Raw genomic sequence first — 16,261 nt, forward strand, 5'->3', positions numbered from 1 at the left:
TACACCCATCCAGGGATGAATTGGTCCCAGCCGTTCTAACCAGGACAGTAAGGTTTATAGGTGGCAGGAAAAGAAAGACTCCTGAGGTAGTGAGTGTCAGGTTGTTCATGCAAAGAGCTCTTAACCCTCTCTGTGCTCTTCACAAACCATGCTCTGATGGGGTTGCTGGCAGAGCCTCCTTGCAGAGAACTGGATGCAGAGTATGGGGGAGATGAAGTCATTTTGTCCCACGGAAACTTCTGAGGGCTGGATCTCCTCAGAAGTGAGCCAGGAGCAGTTTCTCATCCCATGTGTTCTGCTCTCCGCTGGCTGTGGTTGGTTTGCTCCTTGCTTGCACAAGTGAGCTGAAGTGAACTGCAAAAGGAATGTCATCCCCAAATCTCCCTCAGGAGTCCTGATCTCTCTCTGTGTTGCAGCCCCTTCTCTGTCATTCCAGCTGTTGGGACTCTTGACACTGATGACACCATACAAATGACAGTGGAATTCCTTCCTCTGCAGACCAGGGATTGTTCCACACCCCTGGTAGTGCCCTGTGGCACAGGTGAGTGCTGGGCACTGCAGGGTGCACTCTCTGCATCCTCCAGAGAAGAGCCCTTCCCAAGCAGAATAATGTTAAACTTGCTTTGCAAACTATTTCTGGAACCATTTCTTTCAAAGCCTCCCTGTTTCAGTGCTTAGAATTGAGCAGAGAAAGGGCCAAGGCTGAGTCTGTCCCTGTTCTGTATATGCTGTGCACATCCCTGGGGGGCACCCTGCTGTCAACAGTGTTCTCCATCCAGCACCCCCCTCTTCCATCATTCCCCACTGTTCCAGCCACCCCAATTCCCTCTCCAGCCCCTGTCCCAGCTTTACCACAAAGAAAAGCAAAAAACTAGTTGGTGTTTAGGGTGTTGATAAAGTGGATCCCCTCAAACAAGGATGAGATTTTTGGAATCCTGTTTTTCTGGGAGTTGCTGAGTGGAGGAAGGAGGAACCTTGGTTCTCCATTCCAGTGTGGATACATAGGGGTCAAGTTTTCTTAGACAGTGACGTGTATATATGACATGTAGCATCTCTACCAGACTCTCTCCAGTGCCCCCTGTCTCTTGCACACCTCTGTCCCATCCACTGTTTCTCCACTGTCTTGCCACAGACACTTTATCTGAGTTGCCCTCTGTGCCTCTGCATCCCACACTTCAATACAACAGGACTAAAGCAGCCAGGACTGGAGGGCTCTTGTGAGTTGGCAGGAGGTCTCTCACGGAGCACAGGCAAAGGGGCTCCACAGCATCGTTTCCTCCCCATTGCTGCCTGGCAGGTGTAGGGCAAAGCGTGATCAGCCTCATGTTCCATAGCAGGAGACTGCAGCACGGAGAAAGAAGCCCTGGGAGCTGTTGTGGAGCTCTTCAGTGGAACCTGTGGAACAGCAGCGAGTTTGATGGGATGTATTAGAGCCATTGGGGCTCGGTGAAGATGATGAGTAACTACAGAACTGGGTGTGCTTGACTGGCAGCAGGGGAAGCAGCCTGTGTGTCTTGGCCACGCTGGTGAGCTGTAGTAGAGGCTACATGGCACTGCAAGTGGGCCAGAGGGAGTTGCCAGCTGTGTTAGTGGCTGCTCAGAGCAGCACAGGGCTGCTCAGCCGCACACAAACGTGTCATGATGCTGAATCTCTTTCTCTGGGTAAAGCTGATGCTGGGTTTGGCCAAATCAGCTTCCTGCAGTGTGTGAGACCATGCAAGGGCTTGGGGGTGTGTCAGTGGTCACTGTGCACGTGCAGGGAACTCCTCAAACCCCAGCCCTGGTGGATTATTGCTGGCTGAGGCTGTAGCACGGGTGTGCCAGCCCCTGTCAACATCTCAGCTGCCCACAAGGGTAAAGCAAGAGAAGCACTGCCTTGCTCTGATACTCATCTGTGCCTTTGCCTGGACTTTGCAGAAAACAACCACCTTTGCATAGCTCTGTTCTCTCTCCTTAAGAACCCCCTTTCTACCAGGGGTTGTCAACTGTTTGGCAAGGCTGGCACTTCAATCAGTGGCTTTCAGGAACTTGTTTGAAAAATGAAATGAAAACCCTATTGATTTAGTCTTTAGATCAAGCCTTTTCCTTCCTTTCTTTTTTTTTTCCCCTTTCTTTTTTTTTTTCCTTTGCAAATCCCCCGATGGATGTGGATAGGCAGCAGGGTTTAACTGAGGTTTAGCTCTTGTCGTGTTGCATTTTTACATTCCTGAGATCACTCAAACAAGTTCCTGAGTGCTTTCCATTTATATTGACTTCAGCCAGAGTGGAGGACGCTCAATACTTGCCTGGGCAACTCACTGCTGCGTTAGGTATTTATCTGAGTCATCCCTGTGCTGTGCAGGATACCAGAGTGGGAATCCCAAAACCATTTTCAGGTTGAAATCAGCCTCGTGTGAGTGTTTGCAGGGGCTTTGCTGCCGCTGTGAGCAGTGATAAGTTACTGCTGGGCTAAATTCATGTCAACACACCCTGAGCTCCTGATGGCCACTGCTGTGTGCCACTGCTGTTCCAGCCTGGAGCTGTCCATCTTCATGCAATTCTCCATTCCTTCAACCCCAGACAGATTGGTAGGAGCTTCTTACAGGTGCTCAGAGGAGAGGGAACTTTCTCCTTCCCAAGCAGCAGCCTCTTCTGACTCCAGGCTTCAGTGTGGTGCACCAAGTGATGCAATTTTTCCTGTCTGTGTTTGGTGCTGGCAGATGACTGGAAACTTATTTAACTGTGTGAGTTTTAAAAGAAGATCTTGTTTACTGTGTTACCTTAAGGTGTAAGCCAGACTGATGCTGCAGTTATTAACAAGAGGCTGCTCTAGCTTTGCCTTGGACTATCAGGCATTTAAAAACTTTGTGAAGGGATTTTTCTTCCTGCTGGTGGCAGGGGCTCCTTCTGCTTCTCCTCTTTCCTTGTGAGAATTCCCAGCAGTATGGCTGGTTCCTGTTGAACTTTCATGTCCTTCAAAGTGAGTTGAGGGAGGCAGATATTGTAGGCAAAAAAAAAGGTATAAGTAGGAGTTTGTGCAATTATATGTTGATTTTTGTGTCTTAATAGTAGCAGCGCTGCCACAGATGCAGGATTGGTACCTAATGTTTTATCTAGCTGATTGGTTATAGGCTTTTATAGTTCCAATTAATTAGATTGATGGGTGAGTCTAATTGGTCTCCAAAGTGCTCATTTCTGTCAAAACAGCTAATAGGTAACAACTGCTTCCTGCCTCTGTCCCCTTTGTCTAGAACTGCTTGTAATAATGATTTTATACTGTTTTAGATAAGGTCATCCTGCTGCTTGCAAACAGATTATGGCCTTTGCCCTCTCACCAGGGCCCTGTGTTTCAAGACAGATGGTCTGTCATTTTGAGGGTAGATGAAGGGGAATAAAGTTTGTGCTTTGTTTGCTCAGGTTTTGGGGGTTTTTTTGCACAACTTTGTAGCTCCACAACTCCATAACACCCCTCCTGACAATCCCCCTGCGGAGGTGACTCCACAGGCTGGGGGGTGTGGACTAGGAGGGTTGTTTGGAAGTTAAAACTCTTCTTTGGGCTGTTTTGTTCATCCCCAGGTACTCACAGAGACAGCCCATTTTTAGCACATGAAGGATTTCTGGAAGGATGTGGTTTCCATCTCTTTGCAGGTCATCCTTGACCGCAGCTTGTCTACTCCATCACCAGTGGAGATCACCAATGTGTTCTTTAGTGTCATTACCTCTGGATGTGTTTCAGGGCAGAACCGCCCATTCATTAGCTTCTTTTCCTCCTGGATCAATCAGCATCTCCTGAGAGGCAGCAGAGCAGCCTGAAGGGTGATTGATTTATTAAGTGGTGTATTGAGTCTGTCTTTGCCAGACCATTAGAATGAAAGTTCCTGCAGTGTTTTCCCCACGGGCCAAAAGCAATGTTTCAGCCAGGCAGGTACCCCAGTGTATCATTACTGTAGCAGCAATAAAGATTAAAAATGGCCCGTGGCACCCTGGCCATGGGGCAGAGCTGCCTTTCATCATCCGGCGCTGTCCGTGTCCTTTCCAGCACATTCTGCAAGGCTCTTCCACAAAAGGCCCCTGTGCTAGCTCCCAGATATTCCTGTGCCAGAGTCTTTCATCCTGTAGCAAGGCAAACAGACCTTCCTAAGCACAGTGCAGAGGAGATAATGTATTTGGATGCACAACAAGGAGTATGATTGAAAATTAGTTGACTTTTAGTGTGCCAGAGAGCTGTCTGAAGAGCCACAACCAGTCCTGGAGCCCACTGCTGGCTGTCCATGGCTTTCCACCTCCCATTTCTTCCCCATCTGTTGTCTTGTGCTTCCTTGCAGTGCCTTCCTCTTGCAGTGTGCTGCCTGGGCTCAGCAGGTGCTTTGCTGGGGACTTCTGACCATTAACAGCAATAACTGCAGCAGTGGTGATGATGAGGATGCTCTGAGGTTTGTTGTAGCCTGGGAATGATTCAGCTGTGCTCATAAAGGAGATGAGAGCAAGGCTGAGCAAATGTGATTGGACTTGCTTTCCATAATAGCCAAAACATTCCAAACTTGACTGTCGTGCTCTCCTAAAAGATTTAAAATCCAAATTCAGCAAAGAGGGACTGACAGGGATAGAGGAAGAATATGTCTCAGTGAAGACAAAATGCAGCAGGGGCTGTTTTATTTCTCTTCAGTCCAATCAGTCTGGCTACCAGTTTCCCAATATTTAGAGCAGTAATTGATGAAGGAAAGTACTAGCTGTTGAACCCCAGGAAAGCATTCTTCATAAACCCTGACATTTGTTTTGAAATCTTGTTCAAGGGTTTGCTCATCCATTCATTGAGATATATGTTCAGGCTAAACAACATTTGTCTTTCTATTTAAGAACAATTTGTGCTGCTCTGAGCAGTATTCCCTCTAGCACCAGGCTGATCATGTAGTATTAGAAGAATTCAGAGAAATGTTATAGCTCTTCTGTAAATTCTCTCTCATTCTTTTTACAGGCCCCACAGAGGATGACCCAGTGCTTGATTTCTTACTTTTGGGCAGTGAAAAGTGATCGTGGTGTGATAAGATACCTGTGTCCATAGTCATGCAGCTGGGATAAAACACAGTGGTGTTTCTGCTGCGTCAGAGCATTATTTAGGAGGGCACAACCCAAACACATCTGCTCTGCTGCTTTATTGAAAGCCTGGCTTTGAATTTTAAGTCCAGGCATTGCTTTGCTCTGGTTGTAGAGAGAGCTGTGTCCTGCCATCTGTAGGAAATACATCCAAAGGATGGAAGGATGAGAGAATTGACAGGCTGTAATAAGATCGTGTTGTGTAAATAATGATAGGGCAGATCCATCTAGACTCAGTAAACGTGCTTTCATGGCAGCAGAGCATCCCAAACCGCACACCGCGGTCAAGCGAAATGCCTCGTGCTGCAGCCCCGGTACAGTACGGGAGATTTATTTTTTAAACATATGTATTAAACAACCAAGAGCCTTAAACGAAATGTCACATTTCATTTGGCACCCAGGACGTGAAGTCTGCAGCTGCCCTCAGCCAACCCTGGCAGCTCCACTCTCTCTCTGTGTCGGTTCCTCTGCTCGGCAGAAGGATCTGCGGCTTCCTCCCGGCTCGCTGGCACCCCGAGCCTGCCCTTCTGCACCGCCACTTTGGGGGGGTATATATGTTCAGCACGTGCCAGCTACTTCCCCGTGTGGTATGAGGTGCTCTGGCAAAGCCTCCATCCTGCAGCAGAGCCCTCAGCACCCGCAGCAGCAGCGCCGGGGTGGCCGCGGCCCCGGCTCCTCTCCGGGAGATGTTTAGCAAAGCGTGAGAGACAGGCAGAGCATCTGCTCCCTCCCTCCCGGGCTCTGGAGTCGGCGTTTTCCCGTGCTGGGGGCTTTATTCTCATCTTTCTATAATAGCTTCTGATGGTTTTATCTTCCAAGAGTTGGTCCAGTTGCTCCCTGGATTTATAGCTGCGAGCCTCTACAGCCTGCCCTGGCAGTGTGTTCTAAAGGACGGGATATTCCCTGGAAAAGTACTACCCCTTCTCTGTTGTTTCTGACTAATAACATTTTCAGGCCCTCAGGTTCCTGTTTGATGACAAATCATGACAAATTTTTCCATGTTCCCATTTCCCGTGCCATTCATGCTTTTGCAAACCTCTCCCATCTATCTCCCATTCAGTTTCCAGGTTGAGGAATCCCATTCAGTTTTTGAACAGAAGCTGCTCCATACTTTTAATCTTTCTTTCCGCCTTTCTTGAATTTCAAGTGCTTCAGCTTGGTTTTGTGAGATCAGAACAATCCCAAAGATTTCAGGACTGACGTGGCCGTGGGAGTTGATGATAATTTTCACAATGTTCATTTTGTAGTGGTTTGTCATATTGAATGTTGTCGTGTTTCCTTGCCTGTGTCCCTTTCTGCCATGGGCCATAACTTCACTTATTCTTCTGGACCTCTCTTTTCTGCCCACATGCCCCCAGGTATCCTTGCTTGTCAGCAACAAGGGATCAGGAGAGACAGGAGCTCCTGGAATGCCTGGAGGAGACCCTGGGCAAGCCATGACTGAGTGGGGCTCCTCAGAGTCACCTGAATGACTTTGATGCAGAATTCCCTGTGACCTGAGTGGGTCACCCCACCACATCTGACTAATCTCACTCTAAACACTGTCACCTTGGGGACAGATCTCCACAGACACACCAGAAATAAGGTGCTTGAGTTGGTGTCCAGGACATCCCCACGCTGCACACACACAGCAGTTGGGATGTGATGAATGTCCTGATCCCTGGAACTGCTCATACAGCCAAAAGCTGTGACCTTTTCTTCTGTCACCTGTGGTTTGCTCTGTTCCTTGTGCTTCCAACAGCGAGTGAGCTGAGCAAAGACTCCCCCTGGTTTTGTTGGCCCAGAGAGTTGAGGCCATCCTGCTGCAGGGCATTGAATTGCCCTGCACTGCCCCAATCTCCAGCACAACGAGGTATTTCCACCCTTCCTTACAGGCTGGGGAGTTTGGAGGAGGAGGGTTCTGCAGGGAAGGGGGGGCAGCACAGGCCTTGCTTCCAAGGCATTTGGGCTTCAGCAACCTGTGTCTTCACGGTGGTGAGAGGTGGGGCTGGTTCTTCAAAGGGTACCTTTGGGGCAGCTTTGAGATTCCCATTTCAGGCAGTAAAGAAGCACTTACAGCCCAGGGGGATGGATTGAAAATGACACTGGAAAGCTTGGGTGGTTCAGGGAGTCCTTGTGTGACTTTTCAGATTTGGATGGATGTGGGTATATAGGAGTTAGTCTGAACCCAGAGCTGATCAGGAAACTGCCTCAAACTGCAGCACTTTTTAAGGGCTTCTGAGCAAATAAAGTTCAACGTAATTAGGTCAGAAATGCCTTGCAGGCCAAAACTAGTTTTCCACTGTTCTCTATTTAATTACACAGTGTCTGACTTCCATGCAAGCTCAGTGTGTTAAAAGAAAATCTCATGACCTTCTCTGGGTACTTCTCTGGACCATTCCTTTCCCATTTCTTCCCACCTGCCTGTCTCAGCCTGGACCCTGAGTGATCCTCTTTCCCCTCCTAGGCAACCAGGTTTCCCCACAGTTAACTTTTTTTCCAATTATGTTTGCTTTCATGTCAGTTTGTGCCCTCGACTTTGACCAGGAGGTTTTGTTCTTCCTTACTTGCAATCTTAGGGGTGGTCGTAGCTCCAAGGCTGCTGTCCTGCTGTCAGAGAAGCTTTTGAGATCTCAGAGCTGAGAGGACTTTTTCATGAGAGGGGGCAGGCAGTGCAGGACCCTGCTCTGGGATGGGACTCAAAGCCTGGGATCATGAACAGGCCTATCCAGGAGCTGGCTCTGCCTCCCTCCCACAGGACTTTCTGGGATGCCACGGTGGAATTATTGTCTGTTGATGGAGGTTGAGTGCAGGGTTGCCCATCCCAGTGGCTGGAAGCCTCCCCATGCCCGGCACTGCAGGTCAGCCATGGAGAAACATTTCCAATTGTGCTCCACAGGGAACCAGCCAAGGAGAGTATTTTTGGTGCTGGTGACAGCGTCCGCCCGAGGCTCTGTCTGTGTGCAGCTGGTGATGTCCACGACTGTATCTCCTTTCTAATTGTGTCTGAAGTTGGCTGGGTGATGATCTCTGACCTGCTTATTCTACGCTGCCTCGATTTGCTCCATATGGAGGTTCCACTTGTCCCCCTGGTTGTCACCTGCTGGTTCTTCTTGGCAGGGGACTGGAGCGTGAAGGGGGCACAGTGACCTGCCAGCTAGACAGCAACTACTCTGGAGCAGTGCTCCCTTCTCATCTTTTGGGCTTCTCTCTTGTGATCTTTAAACACTAGAATGATTCCTGCTGCAGCTACCAAGTAAAGGAGAGCTCTGGGATGCTCTGGTGGAAGGCAGTGTAGGGAACAGGGCAGCTGGAGTCTGCTTATCCCTGCAGGTCCAAAAGGGAAGAAGCAAAGAGTGATCCTGGTAACCTGCAGATGAAACCCAGCTTCTTCTTCCCTTCCCAGGGAAGCCCCGCAGTGGGTGCTCCTTGATCTTTATCTACCTCCCCTGAGGAGCTCTGTGGTAAGAAAAGCCAGCTGAGGTGGCTGGTGGATACTCCCTCAGTGGCTTTGAGCCATGAGGTTCTCTGAAGGGTTCCTGGCCTTCAAAACCTCTCCTGGGTGGAGTAAAACCACCTGCTGTGCCAACAAACAACAAGGGATCCTCTGATCCACACGGAACTCTGCAGCTCGGGGTCAGCCCCTGGCTGAGGAGCTGCTGCTGCTCCTCCCCAAGTGCTTTGCTGCTGCACTTACACTTATCTCTGCAAATATGTGGCCTGTTAAAGGATCTGCTGGGTTTGTCTCTCCCCGTGGCTGCAGGTTCTGCCACAGGCTGTGCCTGCAGGAAAATGCCCAGGCGGATAATTTTCTGGAGTGGAGTGGACACCACTCGTGGAGAACGCCTTTCCCTGCTCTCCCACATCTTCCAGAACGAGAGGACAAAGGTGCAAGGAGATCCCATGCTGTTCTTTGATGACATTTTCACTATTAAACCTGTGGTGATATCTGAGATAGCTGATAGCTGAGAACCTCCCTTCCTCTTCCTTCTCCTCCTCCCCTACATGAGGTCACTTGGCAGATCCCCACCTCAGCTGGCTTGATGTGCTGAGAGGGAAGACATTGGCTTTCTTGTGAGGCTGGAGAGCTTGTTGCACAAAGCATTGCTGCCCTGCAGAGAGTTTCCCCAGGCTCCTGTTTCATTACAGCAGGGCTATGTCTCCACAACCAGCTTAACCTGCTCCTGAGCTCCTGAAGTGCACTGAGGTGAGCTCCAGAAGTCTGGCTGCCCACACTGCAGTCCTGGTACTCCATGTAACGATGGACAGACATAAAGCATGGCCTGACCTCAAGTTTTGAGTGGAAACCTTTCTTAAATGGCTGTTTCAATGTTACACAGTTTGCTCTAGGACTGAATATAAGTGGGCTGTTAGAGGGGTCTCTCCCCTTCTGTTTTGTCCAGCATTATCAATCTTTTGATTTCCTTTATTTATGGAACAGTTGGTTTTTCACATTTGGAATTTTGCTCCTGTCTGTCTCCCCCCCGCTCTTTACACTAAATGGTGTCTTTATACTAAATGATAATATTTTCTCTTCTTTATCAAATATAGAATCTAAAAATCCACTGACTTCTACAACCTTCTCTGTGGTGACAGCTTGGTCAGACCCCTTCTTGCACTGCCATGCACATCTGCTGGAGAGGCCCCCAAAAAGCTGGGACCCCTCTGCCTCTGACCTTCTGGCCAACAGTGACTGCTCTCCTCCTCCCACCCATCACCCAGGATGGAATGGCTGGGAGCACCCTCCAGAAATAATCCAAGCCTTGTGACAAGTGACTGGAGGAAATGGTGCCTTCCAGAAGTTAGGAAGCTGGTGGAGGGATAGCAGTCTTGGAAAGGCTTTCTGGGCAGAGTGGCTTTGCAGGGCTTGTGCAGAAGCTTTGCTGTTTAAGTGGGCCAGTAGCTGCCAGTATTTTCAGGTGTTGCTGTCTTTAGAAGCTCCAGCAGGTCACTGTAGTCTCTGTAGGGTTAACTCACTGGTGAAAATCCTAACGAAAAGAGGAGGCAGGGATTTTTGGAATCACCATGTGACCATGAACATTTTGAGCATCCATCCAAGCCTGTGGGAAACAAACTGTTATGCAACTCTGACTTGCCGAGCACATCTCGAATTGTGTTTTATTTTTGCAAACACACATGATGGGTCAGCAGAAGCAGCTGTGCTAGAAGCCCAGGTGGCTACCAAAGGAGAAAGTCCTTGCTTTTTGCTGCATCCTCCCCACCTCAGCTCAGCTGTAGGTCACACTGCAGACACGTGGGAGCTGACTCCTTGGAAATGGAAACCAGAGGAAGGGGAGGACGAGGATTTGTTACCATTGCACTGCCCTTGACGAGTCATCAGCGCCCTGTCATTGCCTGGTCATGACTCCCCAGCGCCATGAGTTAACTCTGAGCCGATGGAGTCTTCAGGATGGCAGAGTTATGGATCTGCTGCTGGTGTCGGTCCCAGGGTTGGGCCAGGAGGTGAAGGGCGTTGTTTGTTCCTGCAGATCTCCACCTCAGCTGGGGACACTGGTGCCCATCCAAAGCAGAGGTTACTGCCAAGCACTTCGGTGTTTGGCAGAAGGCACCATGTCCAGTGGGAGCTCTGGTCCATCCCTCAGCTCGTGGTGGGTTCAGTTATTTATGGAAAGAGGCAGATGTTAGCTTTGGCACTGCCTCTCTCCTGAGTGCCCTGCACTAACAAGCTGCACTTTGGGTGTCATTTCACTGCCTCTGTTGCCAGCTCTGTCTTTGTTTTTCTGTCTGCTCTGAGCAGTGATCTCCTTTCCATGGATTGCCTTCCCCCTCTGCCAAACTAAAGAGGCCATTTGGCCAAACACTGGTGGTAGCCAGCTTTTCAAGACCAGCTTTTTCTTATCCAACCTGGTGGAGATCCAGCAGATTCTCATCCTTTGGGGGCTGAGGGCAGGGAAACAGGATCCACGTGGATTTGTGGTTGCACAGAGATCCCTGCTGTAGCTGTGAGTCACGGTGAGCCAACCCCTCCTGTATCATGTTGCTGGATGCTGTAAGCAAAGCCAGGCTACAACAGCTGGAGACTTTGTGCTGTCTCATCATATATCCAACTGTCTGTGTTTCATGCCACCTGCCTGTGGCAGCCTGGCAGGGGCTGACATTGTGCCAGAAGTGGTGCAGTGTCATGTTCACAGCTTTTATTCCTGTCCTGCTTAGCACCTGTGGTAGTTTTCTGTGCTCTGACTCAGTGCCCATCCTATAGAGAAGGTGTTAGCCCAGGCAGACCACTGGCTCCTGAGGTGTCCCGAGGCTTATCCACATGTAGGAATAGCCTGCAAGGGTGGGTAATGAGGCATATCCTTTGGACCAGCAGTTCTTTTTCCCCTGTGGGGTAGCAGGCTTCAAAAGCCTATTTTAATTTCCCAGGAGAAATATCTCACATCTTCCACTTTTATAGTCTGACACGCCACAGTAATAAAGGGAGAAATGGCAAATGTTTCCCAGAATAGTTAGTTATGCCTTTAAAGAGTTGTTTTAGCCACAGAATAGTAGACTAAAGTGTAACTGATGATTTCTTCCTGCCATCCACCTTTGAAGTCAAACCCCTGGCTGACAGTGTCCCTGACAGTACAGGGAAGCTCTCTGTGGATGTACTGCCAAAAGTTTCCATCCAAACACATTGAATCCTGTAGAGGGATGACTTCATCTCAGGGGTTCAAGAGACTCGAGTCTTTTAACTGGTTTTCTTGGGAGCAAGGATATGAGTGCAGGGCTCCAGTATTCACCACTGCAGTCAGGATTGTTGCTGTGAGTCGCGTTGGGGGGCTCAGGTGTGCAGGGGATTGGTGTGTCTGGCTGCCAGAGCTTAGTGGGGGAACAGGTAAAGTTTGCCATCCTAGTCCTTTCACCCACAGCTCAGCTGACAGCGACCAGAGCAGGACAGCTGGGGTGGGCACAGCTCACACAAAGACAGAGCTGTCACAGGCATCAAGCGTGGGCTGCTTCTGATCTCCCACTCCTGTCCGTGCCTTCTGGCCCTGCACCACCTTCCCAGGTCTCCTGCCCTGTCAAGTCTCTCCCTATCCCTGTCTCTGTGATGTATTGCTGTTACTGTGCTCCAAACCAGTGGGGTAGGATCTCTGTGTTGGTTATATTTCTGTCACAGATGTGCTGGCCTTGCCGTTCATCAAATCCCAAAGTCAGCTAAACTCGCTCAGCTAGAACAGAGCACTGTTGTTTAGCAGATGCATATTCATCAGGCCAACGGTTCTTTTTAATTTTCTTCCTTTCCTGCTTAGCTTCGTTTTTGCTTATGAATTGTATTACACTTGCTCCCATTTGCAGGAGATGTATTGCCTCTGTCAGCCTCTGAGTAACAGCCAAACTGCCCCAAAGTGTCCACAGGGCCAATAGATCTGATGGCAGCAATAAAATAGACCAGTGAGTACCATCAGCTTGCAATCCTGCAGGAGGGAGCAGCCTAACAGCACTTTGTGAGGTGGTTGACCTGAAAAACTGAGAGTGCTGCTTTGGGCTTCCAGAAGTTTGTTTTCTGGCCTCAGTGGAAGGAAGGATGCTCTCTGAGTTTCCCAGGAGTGATCTGGCTCTGAGACCTTGTTCTTGTTTGTTTGAACTCGGCTTCAGAGCAGCCAGTGTTGTGCTAAAATCTGAAACAATGTGAGGTAAAATCTGAAAAAGCAGAGTCAGATTTTACGCCAAGATTCCCAAGTCTTGCAAGAAATAGGACAGTCCCAGAAAACTGGGACTCAGTTTATGGTGGGCACTGTCTGACAGCCAGCACAAACCCTGAGGTGCCTGTCCCTGGTAACCTGGCTGTGCACAGCCCTCATAAGCCTGATGATGGAACTACAGTGAAACGTGGCATCAGTTTGCACCCTCAGCGTCGCTGCTCCTGCCCTGTTGCATTCAAACACCTCCTCCCTGGTTTTCTGTCTGGCACGTGAGTCTCTAAGGAGCAAATGGAGACTTCCCTGTGGAGTGATGTGGGTGGCCATTCTGACATTGCAGCTCACTTCACTCCCACTTGTTGCTAAACTCCCCTCCCTTTTACTTCCCGCCCTGTGTTTTGGTTTTAAGGCTCAGGATGTGCTCTCCCCCCCCTGCTTTATGCCCCTCTAGAAGATGAAAACCTCGAGCATCATCACTGCTCTTGACATTTCGCTAATGCCTTTTCCCAGCCCACCAGCAGGGATTGTTTGTGTGGCTGATGGTGCTGGTAAAGCCCGGCAAGGCACCGTTTGCTGTGCGGGAACCAAACGAGGGCAAGGGCTGGGTGCAGCTCTCGGGGCAGAGCCATTGAAGGACCAAACGGTGCCGCTGGGCAGCTGAGCCCACGCAGCAGCTTTAAGGAGAAGCTCAGAGCACCGGGGAGCCGAGGTGTGTGCTCAGTTCCAGCTGCTGGGCTCCAAGCAAAGGCAAAGCAGCTGCCTGGTGCATCCCCCCCTCCCCGGGGAGGCTCTGCCCGGGGTGAGAGCGCTGAACTCGGGCTGGTAAACACACAGCGGGCAGCTGGGTGATGAGCACTGGTGGGTTATTAGGCTCTAATTAGTCCAAGCCGGGGAAATCAATCACCCGAGTGTTTCTTCTCGGTGCTCTGCTTGGGCAAACTCCAGGTGTCAGAGCAGAGCTGGTGTTGTTCTGACACCCCACATGCTTTTATTCCTGCAAATCCCAGATCGATCTCGGGTGCTGGTGAGTCCATGCAGCATCCCGATGGGGCCCGGGGAGGTCTGATGTCTCACCTGCTGTCTGTGGGTTGCCAGCTGATGTTCCTCAAGTGTGTTGTGGTACAGTGAGGCTTCACCTTCATCCAGTTGCTTGCTGGGTAGAAACACCTGATCTGGCAAGTGTGTTTGCTCTGGTGTGTTTGCATCGGGGTGAATTAATTCTTTCAGAGTTTCCTTTTCTTATTATTGGTTTGTGGGCATTTGAAACAGGTTTTTTTCTCCCTGTTGTCCCCTCTGTTCTGTTGACTCCAAGCAGGCTGTGCATTAGGGAATTGTTTGCAGCTGCAGCCCAGTAACTTACCATGTCACAGCTCTTTAATTTTTGGGGAGGGCTGTCCTTTGAGTTTTAAGTGCCACGTCAATGGGCAATATTATAGTTATTTAATACTTATGCTGCAGGAGAGCTGGAGGCTGCAGTCAGTTCAAGACTTTCTGGACAGACTAGTGAGGATGTGCAGCCACGGGCAGAATCAAAGCCTTACTTTGTTGATAGAAAAAATAACTCTGGTCTTTTTCTCCCCTTCTGTAAGCTAAATTTGTCATTCCTTGTGGAGTGTTATTACACTTGTCAGAGGTCCATGTATTTATGTCAACAAATGCATCAAGAAACAGTTGTAATGCTGGGGTTTGAGGGGCTGTAAGTAGTGCCTTTGTTTAAACCAGTTACAAGATGTGAGATCCTCCAAAACTGTGTGACAAGGCTTCCTGGGACTGAGCATCAGTGCCAGGACTCTTTGGGAGAGAAGCAGAGAGAGAAGACCCTGAGGAAGCAGCAGAGAGTTGCAGACACACTGGTAGCCTGGCCCAGGCTTAAATCCCTGGGCAAGAGCATGACAAGAAGAACTTGCTGGTTGAGATTGTTGTGGAGCTGTAAGCAAATCCCACGTCTCCTTGTGGGAGCCTGTGCTCAGGGAACCAGGAATGGATGCACCTTGCAGAGAGGGATGGCTCTGGATCACTGATTCCAGAACAATCCAAGCAGTGTAGGGATAAGCTTTCGTGCCATGACTTTGCCAGCATTTCCTCAAAGGCCAAAGAGCTACAGAGCAGAACAGCTTTAATAAACGAGCATTAGACCACCAACCCCCAGGATGGGTCCTTTTTATGTGGATCCATCATCAGGCGGTAGGAGCTGAGTTAGAAATGTGCTCCCTGATCCTGGATCACCTCCCACTGCCCAGACAACACCAGACTGGAGGTGGCTGAGCCCTGCTGAGCCCAGGCTGTCTGCAGAAGGAACACCCCTGGACAGCAGCTGCGTGGGAATTGTCACCCCGTGGCTCTCAGTCCGTGGTGCTGGTGGGTGGTGCTGCACCGGGCTCTCTGTGCTCAGCAGGGAGAGCATCCTCCCTGCAAACCAGTCTGAGCAGGCTGCTGGACAAGCTTTACGCTCGTCCTGTCTTCCGGAAGTGCTGTCAGGTCCTTCTCTGGGCACAGTTTCCACTGACCCATCCCAGTGACACCACCACAGGTTCCCCTGTCCTTCCTCTCTGTCTCTGCATGGTGCTGCTTATGGTGTTCTTCAGGAGTGGGAGATGGCTGTGACTGTTTCCACCCAGGGAACATTCTGGTTTTGCCCATCTAAGAGGAAGAGGTGTAAGGCCTGTGGTCCTCCAGCAGCCAGGCTCCCATCCCGGCGGGTGCTGCAATCCCTGACCCTGCAGCTCTGTTGCTTTCCTTCCCTCTCCAAGTGACGGATACAAATGTCAAGAAACAGCTTTTTATTTGGACAGTAATTGTGCAGGGTTTACTCTGCAAATGCCATCTACAGTAATTACTCAGGGCTTGTGCTAACAAACTGTCTTCCTGCCCACCAGCTGCAGTTGTTAGAGCTGTGGAAGGAAAGGATGGATTTAAAAAGTTGCTCCCGAGGGATTCCTCACTCAGGGCTGTGCTCCTGGCTCTGGGATTTTGGCTCTGGTGATGGGGGTGTCCAGCACTTTGCTGCAGGGACCTCCAGGGGCTGTGCCAGGAGAGATTTTTCATGGCAGAGAAATAGGAAAACTACTTGCATGCAAGCCTTGGGCTGGTCTGGGAGTTAGAGGAACCAGAGCCGGGCAAATGATGTGTGTTGAGAAAGAGGAGCCTGCTCCTGAACGACCCTGATGGGCCCAAGGGAGAGCTTAACTCTTCCACTGGCCCCTTGGAAGAGGATCTCAGAGAGGTCATTTAAATCATGCACTTCTCCCCTTCACTCCTTACAGACCAGAGCTGAACCACTGGATTGTCAGGGAGGGAATTGTCCCAGAGTCAGTCCCTGGGTGCAAAAAGAATCGAAGGAAGAAAACAGCCATCTTTAACTGGGAAGTCATTTGATTTTGCTTCTTGATCCCTGCAAGAAGTGTGACTGCTTTCCTCAGGCATTTGCCTGCCAGTCCCAAATCCCCTGGGATGAGGATTTGCAGACAGTGTGTGCCCCTTGCTGGGGATATCCGGAAGGTTTTTCCCCGTGCAGGACTGTGAATTGTGCAGTTGGATCTCCTGCCCCACTGAAAAGGGGCTTT

The 16,261-nt window shown here is 50.0% G+C and overlaps 1 protein-coding gene across 1 annotated transcript in view; it reads left to right on the top strand.

Moving 5' to 3' along the window:
- Nucleotides 1–16,261, top strand: part of HYDIN (HYDIN, axonemal central pair apparatus protein) — a 51,356-nt gene that overhangs the window by 14,573 nt on the left and 20,522 nt on the right. Inside the window, 2 exon segments of the mRNA XM_027698263.1 lie at nucleotides 417–541; nucleotides 8,816–8,994. Coding sequence (XP_027554064.1) covers nucleotides 417–541; nucleotides 8,816–8,994 — 304 coding nt within the window.

This window comes from Neopelma chrysocephalum, unplaced genomic scaffold (assembly GCF_003984885.1).
Source record: "Neopelma chrysocephalum unplaced genomic scaffold, ASM398488v2 Primary Assembly neopelma1_125, whole genome shotgun sequence".
NCBI lineage: Eukaryota > Metazoa > Chordata > Aves > Passeriformes > Pipridae > Neopelma > Neopelma chrysocephalum.